This window comes from Triplophysa dalaica, chromosome 25, assembly GCF_015846415.1.
Source record: "Triplophysa dalaica isolate WHDGS20190420 chromosome 25, ASM1584641v1, whole genome shotgun sequence".
Lineage (NCBI taxonomy): Eukaryota > Metazoa > Chordata > Actinopteri > Cypriniformes > Nemacheilidae > Triplophysa > Triplophysa dalaica.
The window spans coordinates 8,605,139-8,632,372 of record NC_079566.1 but is presented as its reverse complement, the minus strand read 5'-3'; the positions used below and the strand labels follow the sequence as shown (position 1 = coordinate 8,632,372).

Genomic DNA, 27,234 nt, shown 5'->3' with positions numbered 1-27,234 from the left:
TTATCCCCGTTCACTTGATTATTTGAATCCAGGATCAACCTACTGCGTGTACACACTTTCAGTTGTAAGTGACGTCTGGCACGTGCATTGCCTAATATCAAATTAATGGTGGGTTGGCTCCGCACAAGTATTTGCCACATACTTTTCAAAATTATATTTTCTTTATATCCTTGTATATTTTATGTTAGGAGTCCGCGTAGCGCAAAGTAACATAGTTGAGTTGATTCATTGTGGACGTATTTTGACCCCCAATGGAAAGTGGTCTTGCTTGCAGGAACTGTTGTTGTCCGTTCACAGTCAACTTTGACCAATCCAATGCGGTATTGGTGCCGCAGCCTGACCAATCAGCACAGCATCGAAGGCGCCTAACAACTGTTTGTCCAATGGTTGGGCTCGAAAAGAATGACGCAGTCTGTTAAAGAAAAGCGCTCTAGCCCAGCGCGCGAAGAATTGAAGTTTAATTCCTTTACCACCATCGGGCGGGAGATGGATGTATAGGTTTTAGCATTCTAAAAATAACATACACATTCGGACTTTATGAAGTTTTAGATATAAATATTACATTATTTGTCTTTGGAGTGATTGTTTTCTGCGGTTTTGTACCGAATAAAGCTTGAGGCAAAAGATGAGCTCTCTTCTCTCTGAGCGGGTAACGTATCAAAGGAAAAATACATTAAATAACTTAAATAATCATTAAAAACAACGATATTCGCTTTATATCTAAAAATGACAAACATTTAACCGAGAAAGTGAAAATGTTTTGAACGAGTTCATCTTGTTTTGTATTTCACGAGCCAGCCTAACGTGAGCTATTCATAACGTTAACTTAACGTTACTGCTCTTTTGTCACAAGCGGCAGGCTTTCATGCCAGATGAATCATTGTTTTATTTTGTCTTTCTTCTTATCTTTACAATTTGTTGTATTCTTAAAGTTGTTGTAACAATTATAACATGGAACTGACATTAAACAATGTAACATATTCTTAACGTTAATGAGTACTTGTTTGCTTTCTGATTGTTGTGTGGTAAGGTTACAGTTATGATCAAACAGTGCAATATTTACAATCCCTTTATGGTTGATCAAATCTTACGATTGTATTTTATCTCTTTATTTAACGTTATGCTTAAATGCTTATGTAGCATGTTTGCTATCATTTGTAGCCTGTGGATCCTCTGGTTGAGGGAGGAACAGCTGCGAGTGATTCAGACAGTGGAATGGGATCACCAATGGAAGGTCCTATGACTGACACAAATCTGGTCATTGATGATCAACAAGGTAAGAGACGATTGAAATAATTTATGCAGGTTTACATCTAATTGTCAATCTATCTGCCTTCCCACTACACTGTTCATACTGACTGTTTTGAACTTGTATAGTTTTTACAGTAAATATATTGTCTATGTTGTAGATCTTTACTTAACCTTTGTGTCATAGATTCGGAAGACGATGATATCACAGTGAGTCGAAAGGGACGTTTGCGAAAGGCACTTCGTGACAGTGACAGTGATGGAGAGCAGGAAGAGGCTGGAATGGCAAATGCTCTTGTCCTATCAGAGTCCAGCGAGGAGGAGAAGAAGACCAACGAGACGAAGAGCACCAAAAAGAAAATGGGCAGTAGAATATCCCGCCTCTCAATGGATAGTGATGAAAGTGAGCCAGAGAAAGAGGATGTTCAAGTCAAACCAAAAGAAGCAAAGAAAAAGAGGGATAAGTCACAGAGACGCAGAGAGAAAGACAAACGCAATGCATCCCTTGCAAAGCGACTGAAAGATAAAACAGAGGTGATTGTTTTTTTAGATGAATGTTTAGCGTTAACTGAATTTTCTTTTGGGCTGTTCATCAAGATTCTGATTATTTCTCTTCAGGATTCACCTCCACTCAAAGCACTTTATGACAGCGGTTGTCTTCTGGGAGACTCTGATCTATTTGATGCACAGTTGGACGAAGATTCTGAACAGCATCTGGAGGATGAAGATGAAGAGTCACTGAACGCCATCAGATCAGCTGTGAAAAAGAAGGCAAAACGCAAAGTAAGCTGTCATTGTTTAACCTATGCTAAAATGTTTCTATGAGTGCTTTTTCACCATCGCGCCAAACTTTTCCAAGCACAGTCTGAAACGGTTACAGTTATGTTTCCACATGAGCCTGGTTCGACACGGCATTACAAACTGTTCTCAGCTCGGCCATTGAATGTGCGCAGAGGCGTTATAGCTCAGTTTCTTGTTACCAAGGCAGCGCGTGAAGCGTTTGTGTTTTACATTCTTAAGATTTCCGTTATCAGCCCTGCACATGGAATGATTAAGCAATGAGAACGATTCAGCGCGATGATGGAAAAAGCGCTCTATGAATGTTGAGTTTGAAACCCTAAAGTACAGATTATTTCCCCCATAGCCTCAGTTGTCAGATTTCAGTGGAGATGAAGAACAAGAGAACAAGCCACAGCGGAAGGTAGACATTTCTATACAACAGCAACACGTCTATTAGTGTTTTTTTCCGTGACTTCAATAAAAATCGTTTTTGTCTGTAAACAAATTGTATCCTCAGGAGAGAAAGTCTGCAAAGGCCAGCAAGGAGGCACTTAGACAGCTTTACAGTGACAGTCAGAGACTGGTGCGAGGTCAGTCAGTTCACATATGCTCACTGTGGAACATATTTTCATGTCTCATAAATTGATATTAGTCTCTCTTCCACCTTTGCAGAGTCTGTGGTCGGTCTTCCTTATCACATGCCAGAGCCCAAAAGTATTGATCAGTTCTTCAGGAGAAGACCACGTCGAGAGGGTCCTGCCATGGCTTTGCTCAAGTATGTGATCAATCACTTATTGCTTATTAACCTGTTTTATACTGTCTACAGAAAAAATAACCAAAACATTCATTTTTTTAAGGTCTGCCAAATACCAAGCTTGTATTTTAGAGGCCAGTGCAGTACCTCCTCTAGATCAAAATCAAGCCAATACCTCTGAACATGTGCCTCAACAGGACACAAGTCTTCAGACAGACTCATCCGTGGTTACAAACCAGACATTCAGCACATCCCTTCCCTCAACAGACAGCACTACCAGCACTCACCAGGAAGCCACTACTGATGGAGAAGCACATACAGAAAATGATACAAGCACTAACAGCCCCAAACCTGTGGTTGAAGAGAATGATGATCCCATTGATGATACTGAACATTTAGATAATGCACAGCAGCAGGTCCAGACTGAGGATTTCGCAAAGCCATCAGTGACTGAACCTGCCCCACAGGTGGCAAAACCTCGAAAGGATAAGTTGGCGAGGCTAAGAGAACTTGGTCTAGATCCTCCTCCAGTGGCGAAGCTGTGTGCGGATGAGGGGGATTTTGTTCAGCTGGAGCCGCCTCAGGAAAACCCAGGTAAGCGTAGAGACAGGATGATGGTCAATTTGAGCTTTCCTCGCCATTTTTCATAACATGATTATTTGTCTATTGCAGCTCTGAAAGCACTACAGGAACGGTTTTTGAAGCACGTTCAGCCTGTCGCCCGCCCCAAAGGAGAGCGCACTATGCAGCTAAGTGTGGTAAGAAAAGACAATGCCCCTTCTGGACAGCAGGAACTACGCACTGAATCCATCACTATCACCGTCAATGAGGAAGAGGACCCTGGAAAAGCCAAACAAGGTACTGATGGCACATTTACAACAATGCACTGATTTTGTCATAGTGGATGTTAAAGTGTGTTTCTTACTTTCTGCACATTTATCGGTTATCTGTGTATGCATTTTTTTTCTAGGTGAGAAACTGGTTGTCCTAAAGTCTCGTTTGCAGCAGGCCATGGCCATCCGCAGGAAGGAAGAAAGGGAGCGTAGAGCTGCTCTGCATCGCCTTGACAACGAGGATTGTGAGGAGGAGGAAGCTGAAATGACTGAGTCAGAGGATGAAGAGGTACCAGAAATAAGCATCACTTTGCATAGCCGGTCATTATTTGTGAATCCTTTCTGTATCAACTCTTCATAAGGGTTATAAATTGATTTGCATTTCAGTCGGTGAAAAGTATTTTATGCTGGGAAAATATAACTTTGTACTTAGTGGAAAAACCCTTGTTGGCAAGCAAAGAGGTAAGACATTTCTGATAGCTGGTCACCAGGTTTGTACATGTGACAGGATACATTGTAGTCAACTCCTCTGTCAATCTTTAAGGTTTCTTGGCTGTTGCTCAGCAAATTGGAGTTTTAGCCTCCTTCATAGATTTTCTATAGGACTAGGGTCTAGAGACTGACTGGGACATTTAATGTGTTTCTCCTTAAGCCACTCTTTGGTTGTCTTGGCAATATGTTTTGGGTCTTTGTCATATTAAATCCACATCCATGACCCATCGTCAGTGAACTAGTTAAGGGGAGGAGGTTCTCGTCCAAGATTTTACAGAGCATGGGCCTGTCCCTCAGCCCCTCAATGCGGTGAAGTCATCCTGTATACCCGAAGCAGAGAAAAAGCCCTAAAGCATAATGTTTCCAACACTGTTCCTTTTCTGTCGGGATGGTGTTCTTGGGGTCATAGTCAGCATATCTCTCCCTCCAAAAACAGGAGTCAACTTTGGTCTCACAGCAGTGCCAGCACTTTCGCCAAAGCCTTTTCTGAATCATTGTGATGATCATTGTCTAACTTTAGACGAGCCAGGCAGGCCTTCTTGGAGAGGAGGACCTTGTGGGTGCTTCAGGATTTCAATCTATTTTGGCATAGTGTGTTACCAATGGTTTCCATGCTAACTGTGGTCCCAACTGTCTTGAAATCATTAACAAGCTTCTTCCGTGTAGTTCTTGGCTGAACTTTAACCTTTCTCATGATCATCTTTACTCCTCTGGGGAGATCTTGCAGTTAGCTCCAGACCAAGGGCATTTGATAGTTATTTTGTGTTTCTTCTATTTCCAAATATTCGCACCAACAGTTGTCTCCTTCTCACAAGGCTTCTGTCTGTAGCCTATTCAAGGTTTGTGCAGGTCTACAATCTTGTCCCTGAAATTCTTTAAAACCTATTTGGTCTGGAACATGGTGGTGGAGAGGTTGAAATGGAAGATACAGATTCTGTTGGCAGGCATCTTATATATACATAACAAGCTGACTTAGGAGTACTTTCTTAAAGTGACAGGACTAATCTGCGGTCCATATAGGCACATAACCAATCAGTGGGGCCAGAATTCTTTCTAGCAAATACTTATTTCACTGACTGAAATGCAAATCAATTTATAGCCTTTATATGACATTTTCCCCAGGTCAGTTAAGATCAACCTACCATAAAAATGATAGACCCTTCATTTCTTTTAAAGCAGGCAAACTTACAAAAGTTTAAGGGAATTTACTAATTATTTCCCTAACTGTATCTGTTAGTGTACAGAATTTTATTTGCAAGTTGACTCTTGTTTTATTCTCAGGGTGTTGATGTGTTGTTGGGGGATAATGGTGCGGAAGAGGAGGACGAAGACGAAGCAGCGGAGGAAGGTGAAGATGAGGTCTCATTGAAAACATGCCCCTCCCCAGGCTTTAAGAGTCCCTCTCCTACTCCAGCAGACACTGATGGCACATTGATGCTGTTTGCCGGCAACTCCTGTTCCCGCACAGGGTGTGTGTTTGTTTTGGATCATAAATAGGTTGCATACTTTGATCTCAGATCAGCATCTATACTAACTGAATATTGTCAATTCCAGTGATGGTGTGAGAAGATCAGGACCAGCTGGCCATGAAGCTTACAATAAAATGGGTGAGTGCAAATTGATGAATTGTGCATGTCCAGTGTTTTGCCTGCTGCTCTCACGTGTTGACAAGTGTAATATTATTCTTTGGCATTTCTGATTTTTTTTGTTTACTTCACAGAGGAGGATGATACTCTATCATTGGCTAAGGACAGCAGTCATAACAGCAGCTTTGAGCTAATGGGCTCAATGATTCCATCATACCAGCCAGTGAGCAGAGCTGCAGGCAGAGGCCTGTCTGCCAGTGCGTTCCGCTCTCCCTCTCCATGCCTATTCAGACCCAGTTTCCTCGGCTCTGCTTCAAAGGTGAGGCACTCTCCATTGACTTGAAGTGTGTGTGTGTGAATTAATGCAAACTCTGAATTCATTTGCAGAATCCTTGAGATAATTTGGGTAACTAAGCGGGATTGTTAAGCCAAAAAAATCAGTCATTTATTCAACCTCATGTTGTTTAAATCCTTAACATTTTTTTTTTTCTCTGAAACACAAAAGAAGATATTTTTAGAAATGTCTTTATTGAAATCTTAATCTCTTCTGTCTCAGAGCTCGGGTAAACTCTCTGAGCCCTCACTCTCTCTCCCTGTGGAGGACTCTCAAGACCTTTACGCACCCTCTTCTCCAAGTGAGTCTGCCCTCCCTCCGGCTGGGGACTCCCAGGGTCGATTCTCATTGGAGGAGGACACCCACTCACAGCTCCTGGATGCCGACGGCTTCCTAAACGTCGGCCCTCGCAGTCTGCCCCGCCGCTCTCACAAGCGCCAGCTTTTACTAGACAGCCTGGATGAAAACGCCATGGACGCTAACATGGGAGAGCTCCTAGGGCTCTGCTCGGAGGGCTTCGGCTCAGGGAAGACCCAGCCAGGGAACTCGCAGCCTGGAGCAGAGGATGAGCTGCTGGGACTGTGCTCTGGAGCTTTTACAACACAGCCTGAAGAACCAGCTGTACGGCCCAAGGAGACGAACATGGCCTTGGTGCCGGAGAAGCAGAGAGGGGACAGTCGTGGCAGTTCAGATGCAGACATGGACCAGCTGCTGGCTCTCTGTTCCGGCAAGTTCACAGGAAGCCCATGTAAGTAAAGAGTGTTTGTGTCAACACGGGCATCTTCTCATAAAGCTTTGTAATAACACTATATTTACCCTGTGTTTTTAGCTGCTTCTTCACGTCTATCAGTCTCCAGTCCTGCTTTTGAAAAAAGGTGTGCATCAAATTTTTTGTAGATTTAGTGTTTACTTACTCCAAATTGAATTGTTTTCAACTCTAATTTGTTGTTTCGCTATGCAGAAACAAGAAAGTAATTGAAGAAGAAGAAGAGGAAGAGGAAGAAGAGGGTGACTGTGAATTCCATCTCCTGTCTGATGTTGACAGCCTTAGTGAGAAGGTACTTGCTCATTAGATCTTTTAGAATATTCCCGTTTTTTGTTTTTACAGTTATAATCTGTGTGGTGAGAAGATTTAAGTGTTTGTTGTAAACCGTTTGCACTGCTCTATCAATGTTAAGGGCTGTTAAAAGTGTTTTTTACATAAATAAAGGAGGATAATGAAGATGAATCTGATGCTGAAGAGGAGGAAATTGACAATGAGGAGGAGGAGGAAGAAGAAAGAGAAGCAGTCTTTGGGCGACGGCCTGGCAAAAAGAAAATGTATGTTTCAAACAGGTTCCTGAATGCTGGCAGTGTATTAAAGTTGATGCATTATTTTAGGGTGGTACATGATACATTTTGTGTTATTTATGTGGCTATCATTGTGTCGTTACAGGCGTTTGGCTCAGTTTGTGGATTCAGAGGCAGAGCTGTCAGGGAGTGATTTGGGCAGTGAGGATGAGGATGAAGAAGGTGGAGATGAATACGAGGATGAAGATATACAAGAGGAGCTTCCATCAGATGAGGAGTTGATGGACCAAGTGAACAAAATCCACATGTAAGAAATATTACCTTAATCATCTGACTTTAGGTTAGGTGGTGGAACTGGAAAGTATTTGTTCCTCTAATTGCCCAAGCAGCTGAAATGCTTGTTGGGTAAGTTTGCATTTTACAGCCGAATGCACAAATGGGCATGTTGGCTCTTGAAGCAGACTCGCTCAAATGGTTATGTAAACATGCCACAAGGGGGCGCCAGGTTGTTAGTTTCAAACTAAGAAGGGTTCCAATTACTCAAGTGTTACATCTGTATTATTAACCCAGATTGCAGTTTATCAAGTCTTTAAAAAAATGTCTCTGCATAGACTTTTTTGATCTTTAAAATGCCCCATCAGTCTGAATGTGAGGATCATCATGTTCTTCTAATAGGAAGCATGTATTAGATGATGACAAGAGAAAACTGCGACTGTATCAAGAGCGTTACCTTGCTGATGGTGACCTGCACTCTGATGGACCTGGACGAGCTCGACAATTCCGCTGGAAAAACCTTGGTTAGTTTGGGTTGACAACGTCATCTCTCCCTCAGTATTCGGCTACTGATATAATTTGTGTTACCAGGTCTATAAACAGCTGCAGTTAATGTTTCTTAAGTATGTGTTTTCATATTTATTAAAGTGATTTTTCTTTTAACCAGATGATAACTTTGAGTTTGGTGGAACGGATCCCAATGGAGATGAGGAAGAGGAGGATGAAGAAATTGATCAAGTGGAGTTACAAAGACGTAAAGAGAGGATAGAGAGGGAGCAGTGGATAAGAGAACAGGTCTGTGTGTGTCTTGTAGAAAGTAAATTTATGTTCTGTGATTGCGTGCATGTAACTGACTTGTGTCCTGTTCTATAGAATGCAGCTGAGGCCAAAAAGGGGGGAGATGTGGAAGATGAAGAAAAGATACAAGATGAGGACAGTCAGTTTATGAAGCTTGCCAAGAAGGTCACTGCCAAGACACTTCAGAAGAGAGGTAAGTTGACTGTATAGTCTCAACTATTGAGTTTGTCGTAACTGTGCATAAGTTGTTTGAATAAATCGATTTTAACAGTACAGCAGAACCTTCATCATAGTGCGTGTTGTTTGCTTGCCCCATGATAGAAGTTCACAAAGCACATTGCTAAAACAACAACTTGACTACATGAACAGAAGTAAAAAATGTTTTATTCTATTATTAGACACTCCAGTTGTTCTGCAAGAGAAGGCCGCTCTCAATACCAACCAGTTCCGAAAGCCATTTGAATCCACTGTGGTCAGTACTCATGCTCCCTCTCTGCACATTTACTTCTATAGTTCTCTGCTTCTTTGTTGAAAAATCTGCTGCGATTGACAGCATTTAACTTGCATTTTGTATCTCTAGGTCAAAAGAGGCTCATTGCTCAGTCAGCCTCGTTCAATGTTGCAGAAATTAGCCAGCATCTCTGACAGCAATCCCTTGGCCCCTCGTAACTCAAGAGGTTTCCTCTTCCAAACCTTGTCACCGGAAAAAGAAACCCCCAAATTAGACGGCCCCAAGAAACAGGTATGATGTTTGATATTGATGTTTAATTTTGTCCCTTTTACACTTAAAATGCAACCTGTATCAGTGTGATATCACAAACCCCACACAGGGAGTACAAGATCATTCTCTCGTCCTGCAGTTAATATTTCTACCACAGGATGGAGTCATAGTGATTGGTTTAAATTAAGAGATTATCAGTTAATGTTTCTCAGCAATGAAGATGTTTCTATTGTATAGTGGTATATTAAAATGCATTTATATTCATGCCTACACATTTTTACTGGATTTACCACAGATTAAGAAAAGAGGACAGACTGACTCTTTGGCCCCTGCTGCCAAGCGAACATGTTTTGGGAACCCCCTCAAACCTGCAGGACCACCACGAAGTATTTTCAGTTATCTGGAGAACTGATAAATTGCCTCCAACACCAGTATTACTAACAATTAATATATGGCTTGAATTTTCCCATTGGCTATCCCAAATTCCATGATTATGAATGCTGGATATGTTTGCTATTTGGATTGTTTGTTTAACACTGTTTCTATCATGTAAATATTGTGATGTTCTTTTAAGTGATGTATTTTTATTTGTTTTTATAAAAATTGTAAATTAAAGTGTATTTTAAATGGTAACGCTGTTATTTCTCTTCCAAACCGAAAAACCTCTATAATGCATCCTCATCCATAATCATTAATTTTGAAAAACGTCTAAGCGAACTCAAGGGTGGTCTTTTTGGCAGCACATGGTCCCTTAGGCAACGAGTTTCCCTTTTTTTAACCTCCAATTCTTAATTCATTCTGGGTTAACTTAAGTTTACCCAGCCAAGTGTCTAGGTATGAATGGTTGGCATTTTTGGGTCTTTTCTGTATCTGTAACTCATTATAAGAGCTCTTTTAATCAGCCTCTACTGAGCTCCTAGCGAGAGGAGCTGAGGTTCCTCATTAAATTTTCTGTTTTAAGTTTTTTTCCCAAATGGAGTAACCTTGCTCCAGGGTGGACACAGTCCCTGATTTTTTTGCCTGTAATTGTCAGGAGACCACACCGATATGTTAAACACCAGCACAGTTTTCCGAAGCAGCTGCATTATTCGTCCATCATTTAATGCATGCAGTTTTAAGAAATCTCAGTTACTGCAACATGCTGAACTTCAACATCTTCGCATTTTAACCCGTGACCTCAAACAATTGTGTTCTTGAAAAGAATTGACCTTGTCAAAATAACAAAAAACACTCCAAAGCTTGTTGCCTCTGTGTATATGGAGAGCTCATGGCCAACTGGTTGAATGTGCAGTAACTGCCACAGTGGATCTGTGTGCCAGGGGTTGGTTCCTCTGGGCTCTGTCACTGCTCAAACCACTGGGGTCTGAGACATGCAACTGAACTGAGAGAAATGGGTCATAACTGCAGGCTGCTCGTGTCTAAGCAAGTGCTTCTGTGTTTTGGCGTTGGTAGGTTCTTTTTGCAACTCATCATGGTTATGATGGACACAATCCATCTTGTTTATATTTAAGACCATAATCTTTTCCCCAACCCCCCGTGTTTTACAGATAACACATTTCAGAACCGATATGGTACATGTTAAAGCTCATTTTTTACGAGGATACTCTAAGCATCTTTTGCCTCTCGCTCTACTCTTCGTTCTCGCTTCTTCCTGGATTGTTTGCTTGATGTAGATGATTTTCCTTGTGACGAAGCCGCAGGCGCGGTTTTTCATTTGATGTATTTTTCATGTGTTAAGGCTATTATTGAGAGATGGAAGGGGGGAGAGTGGAGACAGCCTGAAGGTGCGACACTTGAATGGGGATGTTGTTGGACAGCGAAATGGGGGAGAGCAGAGTTCTCTTCTGTCTGCACCAATTGCTTGTCATGGGATATGTAAAGGATGTATTTACTGAGTCTGTCTGATGTGCCAGCACCAAAACAGTCACACATCTCATGATAAGCCATCATAAAGCTGGCACTGTACAGAAATAAAGCTGGTTGTAACAGGTCTTTAACTGTTCATGATAATCATGTGTTCTTTTAGTATTGTATTAGCAGCACAGATGTTGTAGTGTTGATTCTCAGTGAACGCACATTATTATATAATTTGTTTGAATGCACTTTGGATAAAAGCGTCTCCCAAACACATTACTGTAGTGAAGAGTGATATAAAACCAGCATAGTAGTTATACCAAAATAATGCAGTATTACTTTTCTTCCGGTAGACTATTTACACTCTAATTCCTATTTTAGTGCTTTCTAGTTGAGTGGTCCCTTCCCAGTTTAGGAAGTGAGTCACGGAAGACCAGTACACGGGAAAACGGAGCGGATGGGAGGGGGAGGAATCAGATCAGCATCGGCAGGAGGAGGAGGGGAAAACAAGGAGGACGCTGTATCTTATTCGCGGACGGAAAACGGCCAACAAACGGTAAGACAATGCCCTCTAATAATTGATTCTCAAATGTTATTGTCAATCAAAGATTTATGCGAGCGCTAAATAAAAATGAAGAGAGGTTTACGCGCGCTCCGGATGTGAGCGGTGTATCGCTGAGGCCGAGGTGCCGAGAGATGGGGTGAGACCATTTGCAACGTCGCTTTTACGTAATCTAAGTTAGCCTATTTTCTGATGCTTCGTCAGTTTATTTAGTAAATATGTACGTTGGCATTTAAGTGTTTTGAAGGCTTTTGTAAATCGAGAATATGTGTTTGTTTGGAAGCTGATCGAGCATATCGCACTGAAGGGTTTGATTTGAGCTTCCCCTTACGAATATTAACCGTGGTTTTACAGCAGTAACCACAGTTTTACCATGTTATTTATTAGTAAAATTAAGGTAATACAAATAATAATTAATCTGGCAAAACATGGTTGTCAAATGATGGTTAATTTTTTTTCGTATTTGTACGTGTACGTGTTTGTCGTATTTGACTTCCTTAAATCGCCATATTACAGGCGGCTTTTTAAATATAAAGAATGGTTTAGGTTTGGTCCTGTTCTCTCGAGGCAAAATTTGGACTACTTGCAGATTCTCGGTCATTTGTAGCCGATTATTATTTCTGCCTAAAGGCGCGCGACCCTAGATGGCTGGTTGCTGTTCTTCAGCACCACATGGCCTCGCAGCGCCTGTCACGCGCGTGATTGACAGGCCCCCGAAGTTATTAGGTGGACTGTATCTGTGAGAGGACATCTGAATATTTTATGTCACCGAAATGGAGAACATGTCGTGGAATTGCATCACTGAATATTTCATATATTATTTCAAACGTTATTAGCTAGGTAGTGTAGGCAGGGATAATATTTACTGCGTGTTGTTGGCCTTTAAACATTTTCTTCTTTTGTAAGAAACTATAGGACTATTCAGTGCCAAAATATAATATTAATACGATGTGTTGTTTTGCTTTGGATTGTTTGACGAATATTCTTTTTTGTCTTTTTCCTTTTAGAGCAAGTGGATCTCATACAAAATCGAAAATGCTTGAACAAGATCGAGCCATGAACCCTGTCTTTGGAGGTCAGGGGCCGGTTGGGAAACCGTCTTTGCGTATCTATTCCAACACCCAAAAGAGATGTGAGAAAGATGGCAACTTCAACTTCCTGGGCCAAGATGATGACCCCATGACAGGAGATGAAAATCGCAACCAGGTGCGCCCACGATCTCTGGGTCCGTTGGGTCGTGATCCTCCCCTGTCTGCCAACCACTTTGGGCCGGGGAGCCTCTCCCCTTTGTCTCGCTTGCCTTGCTGGAGCCCTTTGGAGCCCCTTCCTGAGATTGAAAGCGGAGATGATATGGGTGGCAGAGTGCCCCCGGATGGCGCAGAGGAAGGCAAGCTGGATGAAGAGACGAGGAGGGTGACGGATGATGAGAAAAAGCAGACGTTGGAGGAGACTCAGAAAGCAGAGAAACTAATGGATGAGGAGGAAGAGGATGATGGGGCGATAGAATGGGCAGACAGTGACGAAGAGTTTGAGTTTAGCTATAGGTCTGAAAGCTCTTCTCCTCTCAGCACAGGAAGTGTGGATGTAGCGGGTGATGTGGCCCACAACTCCATCTGGGACCAGATCTGCCATGGGTGTCCGACAGAAGACCCCTTAAAAACCCCAAAGCATAGTGAAGATAATAAAGTAGAGCAGTGCAGAGAGAGTGTAGAGGGTGCCGATCTGGTAGCAGATGCTTCATCAGACTCCGAAAATGACCCGGATTCTGAGCTGCCGGACCTAATGCAGGGCGTTTGGACTCTGCAGGATCGAGAGAGGTTTAAAGCACAGGAAATGGAGAAGCATCAGGTACAGCTGACCATGTACCGTCGCCTGGCTCTTATCCGTTGGGTTCGCACCTTACAGAACCGAGTTCAAGAGCAGCAGAACCGCCTCCAGTCCAGCTTTGATATTATTCTGACACACAGGAAGGAGCTTCTGCGGATGGGTGCTGCTGCAGTGGCCCAATAACAAAAACAAACAGAAAAGTCATGGGACCAACAGATGACACAAGCGAGAGACTTTGCGTTGTCATGTGAAAAGTAATCTTAGCATCTCTGTTGCCCAGAGAGTTACTATTAGAATTGTGGTTAAGAGTCCTTCAAAACATCACCCCTGAGTTGCGACTGCATTGGTTTCTCTTGTTTTTCAAACGTTTGCTGACCTGACATGTTTAAATAATTATACATGTGTTTAGTGTGTAAAGAAAATACAAAGTATAATAAAATATATATTTACTGTATATACGTATAGACTCCAGCATTCCCTGTGACCCCAATAGGAATAAGTGGCAGATGATGAACGAATGGAAAAAATATATATCAAATAAACTTTTGAATAATTATGAGTGTTGTTTCCTTACGTGAAATGCTTATTTCTTGGGGAGGAGACGCTACATATGTACTACATTGCACTACATTGTTTTTTTAATGCCCATAAAGTGACAGGGATAGATCACCCAAATTATTTCAGAAACACACTCATGTCATTCCAAACTTCTGCATAATACAAAAGAAAGTTTAAAAACAACTTTGGTAACCAAACAACATTGATACGCATTGACTGTTTGCATGGACACAACTGAGACATTTCTCAAAATACTATCTTTTTAAATGGTTTTGATAGAATTATAAGGTTAATAAATGACAGACCTTCATTTTTGGGTGAACTATCCCTTTAAAATAATGTTCATGGGTAAGATCAACTAAAAATAGCTTTATAAGGAACGGCATGTTCACTTATTAAAGTTTGTAAACATATTTTATTCTGTGGAACAAACAAGTTTATTATAGACATCTTATATAAGAACATTTGGATATTTTGCTGTAAGGCATGATGTCTCATAACGGCAATATGTTCAAAGCTCTCTCTCTCTTTGACCTTTAGTGGCGGTGCTCTCTTATAAACCCCACAATGTTTAATTGTTTCTCCTTATCACACGAAGTGTTATGTGCAAGTTTAAATCAAAGTGGTCTGCATCATCTAAATAGCATGGGCTCTGTATCTTGTTGCCCCGGGCTGAGAGCGTCTGGCCTTTCAGTGTGTATGCGTGTGCCTGCGTGTTTACGGAGATACCAGTGTTTGTCCTATAATCCACAAGCAAAGCAGTGCTGCAGGGTAAGAATTGCCTTGCATTGTGTCCCAGAGGGAATTGGACAGCGTGCGCCTCGAGGGGCCTGGTCCAATCCGGCCCGGTGAGCAGCCCGCAGGTCCAGCCAGCCAGACCCCGGGGCGACATGAGGGATAATCCGTCGTTTTCCCACAAATTGCGCGGATTTATACCTTGACTAACCTTACGCACCCTTGTGCGAATGTACTACGTGTTTAATGAATTGGTGGGTCGTCTTTGGCTACATATCAAACCAAAAGTTCGCGCTTAGAGAATTACGCGTCTTTGAATGAATTTGTGTGTTGAAGCCCATGAATAACCCCGTAAAAGTGCTTAAAACGTGTTTGCTGAGGGATAACATGTTCTCCTCATTCATCAACAAAAGCTAATTTTGTTTTATTTGACACACTTGACGAATTGGTGAAAGCGTGTGTCATTTTAGCACTTAAAAGTTAATTTAGTCTTTAATAGAAAACCAAAAAAGTTTATTTTCATGGCAATAGCATATATATTTTTTTTGGAGTGAGTTATAGAAAGGAGTGAACTGTAAATGCTGATAGTTCAGCAGTGATTTTTCATCTCACCCGGCGTTTCTTCACCCAGAAAGCGTTCAAAAAATAAGCAAAAGCCACACTGTATAATGTAGGAAGTGGGACAAACCGCTGAGCGAGAAGGTTCCCGCTGGGCGCGAATAACGGCACCGGTGAGAACGTCTCTCCACCCGAGGACATTAAGCACGACACGGGTGTGTTTCCAGGTGCAGAGCTGCTGATTCAGTGTATATACTACACTTCGAAAGTCATGTTAAGTTTCTATTTTACTCATTTAACAGCATTTAACGTATAACTGGAATAGGCCTACGTTTATAAATTAGATTATTCCTCTTTCTGACCCTATTTTGTTAAAACCTCACAACTTTTTACGCACCGTGAGTGGCAGATTAAAATGGTTTCCAATTTACAATTTAGTACGAATAACTTTTTAATGGTTAGTTAATTCCTTAAATATACCCAGGAAAAAATCTGCCGACGAATTTTAGACAGCAAACGATCTTTTGCCCTGTAGATGTATTAACCCGTCTTAACACTAGGGGTCACTCTAGGTCACAATCGAATAAATAAGCGTCAACGCTAGTAACGCATGTCCGTAGGCATGTGTGCCCTCAAAGATTTTAAACTCTTTCTTTTCCCCTTTCTCTTACCTCTCTTCTCATCTTTCCCTCTTTATGATGCAGTGTGACAGTGAGATAGCCTATAGCACTCCACTGGCGTGGAAACAATCAGCTTGGACAGAGAAGGGGTGGCAGTGAGTCGGCTGGAATGTTGACGGCCTTAGGGTCTGTCCATGATTTGGGAAATGTCCAGGAAAAAAGATAGATAGATAGATAGATAGATAGATATGGATGGATGGATGGATGGATGGATGGATGGATGGATAGATAGATAGATAGATAGTTGGATGGATGGATGGATAGATAGGGATGGATGGATGGATGGATAGAAAAGAGAAAAAATATATAATAAAGAGAAAACAAACATACAATGACATTGCATAGTACTACATATATTACAATAAACGTTCATTAAGTTACAAAAATCTGGTTTTGTAATATTATTGCATAAACATCTTAATGATGGTCCCGTTTATGGTGTGAAGTGACTTAAAGGCCTGTTGGTTGAAGAGGGATCAGCTGCGTCGTCTGCTTTAACCAGCTAATAAATATAAAAACAGCAGGTTTAAACTTTTATTCGTTTGCTGCTTGAAAGGATTATACCCCTCTATGGAGTTCCATGTAAATCCCCAAACCTCATAATGCCCAATGTTTTCCCATAAAAATGTGTTGAACAAAGGCGCCTGAATGGGGGCTCTTTCACGCATAAGGGGGTTTTCACAGGACTTCATTGAGGACGGGTCGACCACAACACGCCCCGCGATAATCTCTCCGCCGGTGAAAGCGCGCCTCGGAGCGGCAGGTGCGTGTGCCAGGCACGGGGGTCACAGGGCCGATGGTGGTGGGGGAGCTCGCCATGTCAAATCCTCCCAGCTGCCGGTAGGAATTTTTTCAGAGGCTGTCACTTCCATTTAGCTTGCTCTTTTTCACTCCTGCAGATGAAGTGGTCCCTCTCGTGCCCAGGTCCCATCGACGCCCTCTTCCACTTAACAAAAGCAAAGCGCCACTAAACGACGACAGGCCGAAACAATGAACTCAACTCGAGCCGCTCTCAGCGCCGTGAAATTGCAGATTAAACCGAAAAAGCGGTGCGTTGCGTTTTCTTCAAGAATGCAAATGTGGAAATTACAATTTAAAACACGCTCCTATCGGCGCGTTCTCATCATATTTCTCTGTTGCACCCTTTGTTCTGGGATTTATTAAGTAAAGTTAGAAAAGATGTATGTAGTGCAACACATCGTGTGTGTGATGACCCCCCCCCCACACACACACACGCACACACTGCGTCATGAACTATTTATAACACTATAGATAGGAAAACTCCAGATTTCACCTTCAATAATTGAAGTGGGGGCCCACACAAAAACCATGAATACTATTAATTTGCCGTACCCTGCATCCTCCACCTATACTCTTAATCTGAGTTCAAAACATGCCCCAGTTTTAATAAACTACCCTTGGGCCATGAGTCCATAATCCCCAAACTCAGACAGGGTCCCTCTGGAGCCATGGCAGAAACAATGCATCTCTGAAAGCTCAGTCTTGCTCCTTTTCTGCAAAGTGTTTGGCTGAATTGATCTCAAATTAGAACAACAGAAAGTACAAACCAATCTTATCTGGATGAAGCAGATACTGTATAGCTCTTTGAACACTTTATTAAATGGCTTTTGTTAATCTTCCTTTCAGTTCTATGGTCAAGTGCTATTTTAAAAACCCTTGACTAAAAACAAAATTTTACACTTGGAATTAAAATGAAGCATCCGTGTTTCCAACACAGCCCTTTTCAAATTTTCCAAAGTCAGAAAAACGCACAAACAGCCAAGGGCCCCAATTACAGATTATGTATTTTCACCAGCGCTGTGAGTCTCACAATTGCTGAAAGGACACAACAGTGAAAGCGGCGATGGCAGAAACTGAGCCAACGACAACCAGACACAAACCAGATCCAGCCAAGCAGCAGGCTGACGGTGCCTAAATAAAGAGAGACTGCAGACGGAGAGGTGTATAGATTTTCCAAACAGATAATACGCAGGGAGAGTGTTGCATCATGTATGTCACAGTGTATGTGAGTGTATTAGTAGTCAAAGCACTGGGCCCCGGAGGCGATTCCTGTGTGTGGTTGCGATAAAGGGAGAACTAGAGGAAGTGAGGAGGGTGATGGGGGGCGAGAGGGAGAGAGTGCGAGTTGGAGAGAGAAATAGTTAAAATTGGAGAAGGATCTGGGTTGGGTGTGGAGTCAGAAACAGACAAAAAGAGAGAGAGAGAAGTTGAGTGGGGAAAAAGACAGAGTGAACAACCAGCGGAGCTTGGAGCTTTTATGATGCTGTCAAGATTCCTGGATTCTGTCCCCGTCGGGCTCTCTCTTCCCCCCCTCACTCTCTGCCCCTTTCCCTCACATGAAAAGAGGGGAAGAGTGTCTTGGCAGGGTAATTAAGAATGGCCTCTAAACACAGGAGTATGGCAGGAACACTCCAGATGAAAGTAAATGATTAAAATAATTACAGGCGCAGAGCTGATGAGCTGGAGTGCGGGGTGGCCGCCGGACATTTGTCGGTAATTAGATAATTAATCTGAATGCAAATGATGAGTCCTAACGAAGCAGTCAGGCTGAACCAGTGACAACCGCTGAAGGAGAGACCGATAGAAAGGGGAGAAAAAAATATACTTTCAACACATGAATATGCAATTTATACAAAATAATTCAATAACAAATGCTACAGTGAAAATATATAACTTTATAAATAAACTGGTACAGAGAGCTCTCAGAAAGGGAAGATACTTTTCATAACTGTACATACATGCCACTGATTTTCAATAGGTTTTGCACTTATAAGATTTGCTAGGAACACCATGCACAGTGTAGGAAAGGGACACAAAGAACCAAAACTAATGAACCTGAATAGAAGTCTTTGCAGTGGATGGAGGCCATAGACGTTCTACTGCAGCTGGTTGTGTATATCTGAAATCACCTGCCTAAGCAACATGATCAATCATTAATACTCATGTTAAGTTGTGTAGTAAAGATAAAAAAACACTATGGGCTTTAATGAAAAGAATTTAGTGAATATAAAAGTAGTGGATATTGTGGACATTAATCTTGGGGATGATTATTGAGTAAATTAATTAACAAAATTAAAATGTAATATTAAATTGATTAATTGATAAATCGATACATAATCCATTTATTAATTTATATTAGGCTCATCACACTTTTGAGTTGGGAAAAAGCTTTTGTAACAATAAAGTGTTGCTACTGCCAAATACCAATTTTGACCCATTAAAAACTTTAACCCCAGACTAACTAGAAAACCTACCATTCAATCTTGACCTGTATTTAACTCTTTTAAATGTATATTTTTGTTATTTACAGGCCTCTTTCAAGTCTAATATTCTCCATTCCTGTCACGTGACATCAGAAAAGACGCTCTCTCATGACGTATGAACAGTGCGCCACTGGTGAACTGCATTCGTCTTTTGCTGTGTAATATCTGATTGAGTTGCACTAAGTCCATTACTGAAGAAAAGTGTGTTTAGTCTACTTTTAACTCAGTTCAAGGCATGGAATACCTGATTGGGATACAAGGACCGGACTTTGTCTTGGTCGCAGCAGATAATGTAGCAGCCAGCAGTATAATACAGATGAAACACGGTGAGTTTAGCAGATATGTCTTAGCATGTTAGCATCGCGCTAACAGCCAGAAATAAAATAACACCAACACTCAATAATAGACCTGTTCAAACAAATAATTCAATACGCTTAACAGTTTATACAGTTACGTAATATGTGCAAACACTTTTGCCTATTTGTGAATAATTGTTAGCTAGTGTGTAAGCCGATAAGTGTTAGCTACCCTGAGCTAACACAGTTTGTGCGTTGAAGTGATTTACATATATATATATTCATTGGAGGTGTTCACGGTATATGAAATCTTATTCAACTTCTTCTGCCAACAACACGTTGTTTATTTTAATGCTTTGTTGCGCGAGTGTCAGTTGTGATAGGATGAGTTTGCGATTTTGTTATGAAAGTGAAAGTACGAAGTCAACCTCAATACTTTCTATACATTTTTTATATACTTAATTCATTTCGCATATTTGTGCATGAGAAATATTAAAACGCAAGTGGTTTTATACAAAACCAATGGTATTGTATAAAGTATAGATGTTGTATAGAGAGTCTCCTTATGGTATAGTTGAAGCAACCAGAATATAACGACAGCTTATACTTTGTAAACCCATCATGTACAGTTAAACGGATTCATATAAATCGTTGATGAGATTGTCAAATAGTTTGTGATGTAAACATGACTTTTTTATATTTTACAGATTATGACAAGATGTTCAAGCTCAGTGAGAAGATCTTACTCCTGTGTGTGGGTGAAGCTGGAGACACAGTACAGTTTGCAGAATACATTCAGAAAAATGTCCAACTTTATAAAATGAGAAATGGTAAGCACGTGTCTTAATAATAATCCCTGCTGAAGTTGAACTCTGTTTGGTTGTAGGGGAAAGGATGGTATGTGCTCATTTATTTTTGTGATGCATTTGAATATCACAAATCTATAAACTTATTTTTCCAGTAGAACTTTAAACTTTTATAAGTTGTGTACAAGCTTATACATACTTCTGTTTTTCACTCATTCATTATTTTTTTTAAATGTCATGCATTTATTTACTCAATTCATTCAGTTTTTATATACTATACTATATATTTATACTATATATAGTATATATATACATTTTATATAGTTTGTTTTTATGTATTCATACTCCTGCAATGTTTTTCGGTTGCAAAATGTCTTATACAGTTGTTTCTGTTGTTTTATGGGTTCATCTCGATTTCAATTTTTCTTTTTATCAGGATATGAGCTCAGTCCATCAGCAGCTGCAAACTTCACAAGGAAAAACCTTGCAGACTATCTGCGCAGTCGGGTGGGTCCAGAACCTTCACATTCATGCACTGGATTTTCCTTGATCCATATCAGAATTTCTTTATTTGTTTCAATATCGGAAAGTTTGGAGAAAAAAATCAACGGAGAAGTGTTGTTGAAAAAGTTGCTGTATGTTAAGATGCTATTGAATATTTTTATTAACATGCAGAGAAAATTTTACTTTTTTTTCTCTCCCAAAAAATTAGTGGCATTAAGACATTAAATCAGGTATTTGTTTTTAGTTCATGCTTAGTTCTATTTAATGCCTTTTATTAAATGGCTGAGACTATATAGACGGTAAAGTGCATATCTGAATGCCTGGAACTGGTATTTAATTTAAAATGGATACTGATGCCATTATGTTTTGAATGTCTATTGGTGATATCAAAGTCTCAGAGGTCGTCGACACCTGCGCCTCCTGCCTATTTGAGAATTTTTCCGAATGTGTGTGTTTGTGTGTTAAACTGAGGGCAATGTGGAGCGCACCCATCTGTCTAAAAATGGGCTTGTCGCCATCCTGCCTCTTTTGTCTGGTTGTGTGTGTGTTAATTTGTTAGGAAGAGTGTAACTGCCTCCTGTCACAATAGCAGAGTAAAGAAAATGATTACAAAAAACAATTAGAGGGAGCCAAAGGGGGGTGAGGGGCGGAAAGGGTGGGCTCTTGGGGCCGAGGAAGTGCTACAAGTTCATAAGTCACAGGCTTTTAGCTCGCCTTGGTTTCCTCTGATTTTCTTAGCTTGAAGAAGATAACATTGGTCTATTTCAATATTTACTCTGCTCTCTAATTTACCTTAAAGCATTGAGTGTAATAGATTGTTTTGTTCACATATTGATACTTTCATACTGCCTCAGTTCGTCAACTGTAAAAATATTAAATCCAAGGGTTCTTGTTTTCTCAAGTCTTATTTACAAAAACGGATTAAGGGTAATTGTGTATTCTAGCAAATTTAGTTTTATTTAACTGACGGTTTACATTGTAGATCCGTTTCTCATCTGTGCTCAAACCCTTCGGGATGTTTAAATGAGAAAGATGTCATGCACGCTTTAAGCACCAGGTTTCTAAAAAAACAACTGGGCCTTTGGGGCTCCCCTGGAGTTTGAGAGTCTCCTCAGAAGGATTTTCACAGAGAGAGAAGGAAAAGGCGGATAAATCTGTTTAACCTGCGAAGCACTGACTCCTCATAATAGAGTCCACGTAGATACCAACATACGGGAGTTTAAACCTCCTCTTTACACCCAAACCAGCATTTCTGTGGTTGTTTTATGTATCGTGCCTTTGTTTAGAAATCAAGAGCGCGTCCAACTTCCCCTCGAGCTCTGCGCAGAACCATCCAGCAACAGTTTGCCTTTATTGGCACGCATGAAATAATATTGGCCCTCGTTCTCTCCCAACACACTGGCACAAATAATTACTGGTGCCATATTGCGAGGCATTCCCCTGTTCCGCTACAGATGAACAATTAATACGGCAGATTGGGCAGAGATGCCAAAGACGAGAACATGTCCTGGGGCAGTAGGCAAGGGACGGGGAACACAGCCACAGAAGATGAAAGCGTGAGACCAAGAGAAGAATAAATGATACAATACTGTTATCAATCTTTATATTCATCAGACAAAGCTTTTTTTACTGTCCCTCATTTTTACACTGGGACGCAGGTGATGGGCTGTTGTGCTTGTACTGTAGTTCACGAGGCAGGTGGAGAATGCATGAAACAGGTGTTGATTTTATAAAGATGGGGTAGATGACGCTCGGGGGAATATAACACAAACTCAAATCTTGTCTTTCAACAAGCATCCGTTCTTTTAAACCACACTGCTGGGAGTGAACCATATTGCATAGGTGAGCATCTCTAGGGGGTGTTTACTCACCCAAACGTGCCCCAGAGAGCCGCACAGAACAGGGGGCGGCCCAGATCAGATTAAAGCCTCTCAGGTGGGTTGAGGTGGAGACGTTCTAGTTTTATTCGCAAGGAACTGGACCGAGTGTTATAGATTCACTGCTGTACTGTGTAATTGAAAACCCTAAAATCAATGTTGGAACTTGTATTTGTTTGTCAATTGCAATACAGCTTGAATATTTTTGGTTCCAAAAATTTAAGTTGCTTATGGGCCAAAGTGACTGATTTCCGTGATATTTTGGTTCCTAGACATGGCTCTGATCATTTTTTTTCTGATAATCCAGCCCCAGTTGGTAAACCCGAAGCCACAGTAGGCCGCACAACCTTACAAAACCGTTTTTCAAGCATTTTTATGAACTCTGCCTTAAAGGAACAGTTCACCGAAAAATTATAATAATGGCATTATTTACTCACGCTCATGTCATTCCAAACCTGTATGACTTTGTTTCTTCTGCAGAACACAAAAGAAGATATTTTGAAGAACGTTGGGAATTGAACAACAGCGGTACCCATTGACTTGAATTGGTTTTTTTTGTCCAGACAACCGAAGTCAATGGGTACCGCTGTTGTTCGATGACCAACACTCTTCAAAATAGCATCAATTGTGCACCGCAAAATAAAGTCAACTGGCTTGAAATGATAAGAGAGTGAGTAAATGTTGACAGAATTGTTAATTTTGGGTGAACTATTCCTTTAAACTTGACACTAAACTAGGCAAAGTGTTTAAACATTTCCTAAATGAGAAATTTCACCTTCTTCCCGACAGCACGAACGTTAAGGTGATTGGAGAACGTGGCTGAAATCTCAGTATCTGAGATGGCATACGTGCGGGAAAGTGAGAGTAGTTTCAGAGTTTTGTACGAGGAGATAGAGAGCGCGAGAGCGAGATAGGAGGAAGAGGACTTAAAGAAGTTTTAATGAGAGCTGGCATCACTCCAGGGCATCAGGGTGAGGGCGGGAGATGGAGGGGAGGAGAGAGGAGGTGGGTAAGTGCTCGCGGCAGCAGGGGTGCCGTCTTCCTGCAGATGTCACACTGCTGGTGACACCAGCGACCCCCCCCAGACCGCTCCACACTCCCCTCCCTCCCCTTTCTCTGCTGTTTCACACCCCTCTCTGCGCTTTCCTCTCTCTCTTTTTATCTCGCTATCTCCTTCCATCTAATGCTTCCACTTCTGCCAATGTAAAAGTTTGATATGATTGTAGGTGTTTTCAGTTGGGTACTTTAAATAGGTGATTGACTTGTGAATTACTGTAATATAGTTGTCGCTGAGTGATATCAGATTCACGTTTCTGAAATCTTGTCAGTTTTACCCGTCAAGGTCCTTCTGATCCTCCGAGGGGTTTATTTTATTCTATTGACTGAATGACCCTTACATTGTCCCTTTTTTATTTGGTATATTAATTAGTTTTGACTGATTTCTTTTTTTAGACTCCATATCATGTGAACCTGCTCTTAGCAGGATATGATGAAACTGATGGTCCCGGCCTGTACTACATGGACCACCTGTCAGCACTTGCCAAAGCCCCTTTTGCTGCACATGGATACGGTGCTTTCCTCACCCTCTCCATCCTGGACCGATACTACAAACCAGGTGAATATCAAGCACCTGAAAGAGATCATCATTATTTTTTAATAAACTTGTTTAGTTGTTTATTCTTAACATATTTGTATTTATGTACTGCAGATCTGACCCGTGAGGAGGCTGTGGATCTGCTTAAGAAGTGTATAGAAGAGGTAAGTTGTGTAGTGTACTGACTGTATGTTTTCCTTGTGCTGGTTTCTTCATCCACATTATTGATTCCATAAGGTTTGCTGACTAGAAAGAAAACACGTAAATTTAGTTATTCTGCAAGACTGTCCATTTCCACCCAATCCTTCTATTCTACTTCTTAAATTTTTGTGTACGGTATATTTATTTAAGATCACGAAATAATGTAAATTATTAGATTATCAGGCCTGTATTAAATGTAGTCCATATCTGAAACTTCTCTAAACAGTCACTTATACTTGTATACTGTTCTCAGATGTGAAAGGTTCATCATAATATCAATAAGTCATAATATAATTTAACATGGTGTAATGTTGTATTATATGAAATTTAGAAGACCAATACAATCTTAAAATCTTTGCATTAGCATTAACTATGGGTGTCACAATATAATAATATAATACTTACACATTGTGGTAATATTGGGAATAATCCGGTTGACACTTCAATATAGTTTGGGGTGGTATTTCACCCATTTAATATTTTGTCTTTACAACCACAATGCTTATACATTGTCTTTGCCTTTTATATTATTTTATGCTTTTATTTTGAGTATGATTAATTGGCAAAAAATAGAAAAATATTTGACTGACATTTATTTATTTCATTTTAATAGTGATCTTTAATCTTTATTGAGAATATTTTGGCCAGGAAAATCTGTTATTGTGACTGTAGCTCTATCATGATCATTTTAACTTGTATTTCACCTGATATTTTGAGACCTGATATAAATCAGTATATCATTGCTGTCCTTCTGAAAAAGTCAACATTTTTAAGGAAATGGAAAACAACACTATACTTTTAAATGATTGAAATCTTTATATGTTAAAGTTGACAAGCACTTTTTAATACTTTTTTATCGGTTAAATATTTGCAAAAACCAGTGACAAACATTAAGGGATAAATAATAATAATGATTTAAAAATCAGGAAATATGGAGATGCAAGGCTTCAGAAGGACAGCAGTGATATATTTTAGGTTAATGTATTTTTGCATCTTGCTGTAATACTAATTTATCATGTGATTGTGATATTTATTTATTTATTAAAAGATGCCAAGTTTAAGCTTTAAGCTTTGGGTTTGTAACCTTATATAATTGTTTTGTTGTCTTTTCCTCTCACAGCTCAACAGACGTTTCATCCTGAACCTGCATTCTTTCACTGTCCGTTTGATTGACAAGGAAGGCATTCATGACATGGAGAAGCTTTCCGCAGGCACCAAATGAGCAACTACTGTTATTCCCCTCTGGTCACACTCTTTTATATTGCAAATGTAACCCTCTGTGCTCTAATAAAACAAAAAATCCTGTTAAATAAACAATCTTATTTTGGCTTTATTAATGAATTCAGGTATATTTACATTCAAATGTATATCTCAGATTTTTTTGGGTAGTTGACAAAAAAACGTGAATGTGTCCTATAATGTGACCAAAATTTAGTAAACAATCTTTTAATAATATATTATTTATATATATATATATATAATATTAAATAGCATAAGAGAGATATATCTTCATTGTAAGTTATGTCATACCAAAGGGGACATGTTTAATATATTGTTCCTGCACTCAAAAGTTTGTCAGGTCTGTTTGTGTCGTGTTGCAAAGTTAGCAAAAAGGATTTAAACAAAGGGAGACATGCGCTTATGCTATGTTTGGATGTGTACTTGTTTCCTCACTCCTTTGTACACAAGTGTTTTTACACTCGGCTCGTGTGCGTTTGCGTGCCTCCTTTCCCTCTCTCTCCTCCACAGACAGGTGATTAATAAACATTAAACAATCCCTCTCTCCTGAACACACCGGAATCTAAAGGGACGAGCAGCATATGTTCGCCTGCAGGCAAAGAGAAATGCAGAGCAGCCCTGCTGAGTGTCAGAGCGATGGGTGGGGGGTCATGGAAAGGGGGAATGGGGAATTGACACTAAGGATGGGAACGTGTGTGCCTGTGTGAGTGAGAGCCGGCAGGGGGGCAGGTATGGAGATGCAGGCCCTTGAGCAGACGAAGAAAGGTAGAGTGACAGATGGGGTGAGAGAAGAGAAGCGATAGAACAGAGAGCCTAGCAACTGTTTAGCTGCGTTCTGCCACTGTAGTGATTGCCGAGCCCCCGGGGGTTAGTGGTCAGGACTGTTTTATCTCAGAGGTAATTCTGCTGGATTTGCCAGTGTGTCACATTGAGGTTTTGGTGTGGGTAATGTCACCCTGCCTTTAGCAAATAGGGCTAGAAATTTCAAACATCCCCTTGGGTGTTCAATTTGTATCACGCTAATTTTGTACCGCACCAACAAGTCAATTTATAAAAGGTTAAAAGCCACCTGGTTGGTGGATAAAATATACTCATGCAAGGGGTTTTCTGTGATTTGGAAATCCTAAAAGTGTTGTGTCTTTTTTTCTATGCTTAAATTCTAGCTTAAAGGGATAGTGGATTTAAACCACACGAAAAATACTTCAGTATACTTTTAGTATTTACTGCCGTAAACTATGGTAAAATTCCAAGATACCAGTGTTATTGGACCTTGCCAGAGTAAATATTAACGTACACTATTACTGCAGTTTATTAATTTACTGTAATTAATACAGAGCGCTATACATGCTGTAAAATACCACAGCATACTACAATTTCCTGCACTTTACTGTAAATATTTTTTTTCTATTTATTAATGCTTAAAACAAAGAATTTGCAAACCTCGCATTTCAAAATGACTTCAATTCATATTCTTTGCATAAAGCAGTTTGTTGGTGTTGCTTTAATAATATATTACATTTACATTGCAATACATCAATAAGAATACCAAT

The 27,234-nt window shown here is 40.5% G+C and overlaps 3 protein-coding genes across 4 annotated transcripts; all 3 read left to right on the top strand.

Moving 5' to 3' along the window:
• The first annotated feature begins 31 nt into the window (after positions 1–31).
• LOC130415207 (claspin) lies at positions 32–9,742 on the top strand. Of its 2 annotated transcripts, none has more exons than XM_056740750.1 (24): positions 32–108; positions 1,162–1,276; positions 1,436–1,782; positions 1,867–2,031; positions 2,393–2,449; positions 2,546–2,618; positions 2,701–2,803; positions 2,886–3,376; positions 3,455–3,640; positions 3,753–3,904; positions 5,389–5,576; positions 5,662–5,714; positions 5,828–6,012; positions 6,250–6,775; positions 6,857–6,902; positions 6,989–7,085; positions 7,238–7,347; positions 7,463–7,624; positions 7,993–8,114; positions 8,258–8,385; positions 8,464–8,581; positions 8,787–8,860; positions 8,969–9,130; positions 9,405–9,742. In XM_056740750.1, exons 1-24 carry the CDS (start codon positions 106–108, stop codon positions 9,519–9,521), a joined length of 3,780 nt encoding a protein of 1,259 aa, XP_056596728.1. In that variant the 5' UTR covers positions 32–105; the 3' UTR covers positions 9,522–9,742. The 2 variants fall into 2 exon arrangements, with proteins under 2 accessions (XP_056596728.1, XP_056596727.1); XM_056740749.1 differs by lacking the exon at positions 32–108 and adding an exon at positions 451–649.
• A 1,646-nt stretch (positions 9,743–11,388) lies between these two features.
• LOC130415714 (UPF0500 protein C1orf216 homolog) lies at positions 11,389–13,908 on the top strand. Its single transcript, XM_056741583.1, has 2 exons — positions 11,389–11,519; positions 12,533–13,908. Exon 2 carries the CDS (start codon positions 12,561–12,563, stop codon positions 13,533–13,535), a length of 975 nt encoding a protein of 324 aa, XP_056597561.1. The 5' UTR covers positions 11,389–11,519; positions 12,533–12,560; the 3' UTR covers positions 13,536–13,908.
• Positions 13,909–19,280: 5,372 nt separating this feature from the next.
• On the top strand, positions 19,281–25,778 carry psmb2 (proteasome 20S subunit beta 2). Its single transcript, XM_056742127.1, has 6 exons — positions 19,281–19,493; positions 20,171–20,293; positions 20,706–20,776; positions 24,103–24,265; positions 24,359–24,408; positions 25,566–25,778. The coding sequence occupies exons 1-6, from the start codon at positions 19,403–19,405 to the stop codon at positions 25,665–25,667; spliced, it is 600 nt and encodes a 199-aa protein (XP_056598105.1). The 5' UTR covers positions 19,281–19,402; the 3' UTR covers positions 25,668–25,778.
• The last annotated feature ends 1,456 nt before the right edge of the window (positions 25,779–27,234 follow it).

Excerpts from the sequence above, each read along its gene's own strand:
- psmb2 (XM_056742127.1), top strand. The coding sequence starts at position 19,403 with ATGGAATACCTGATTGGGATACAAGGACCGGACTTTGTCTTGGTCGCA. Across the intron at positions 20,777-24,102 it reads CAGACTATCTGCGCAGTCGG|ACTCCATATCATGTGAACCT; the intron begins GTGGGTCCAGAA and ends TTCTTTTTTTAG. Across the intron at positions 24,409-25,565 it reads TTAAGAAGTGTATAGAAGAG|CTCAACAGACGTTTCATCCT; the intron begins GTAAGTTGTGTA and ends TTCCTCTCACAG.
- LOC130415714 (XM_056741583.1), top strand. The coding sequence starts at position 12,561 with ATGCTTGAACAAGATCGAGCCATGAACCCTGTCTTTGGAGGTCAGGGG.
- LOC130415207 (XM_056740749.1), top strand. The coding sequence starts at position 626 with ATGAGCTCTCTTCTCTCTGAGCGG. Across the intron at positions 650-1,161 it reads GCTCTCTTCTCTCTGAGCGG|CCTGTGGATCCTCTGGTTGA; the intron begins GTAACGTATCAA and ends TATCATTTGTAG. Across the intron at positions 1,277-1,435 it reads GGTCATTGATGATCAACAAG|ATTCGGAAGACGATGATATC; the intron begins GTAAGAGACGAT and ends TTTGTGTCATAG.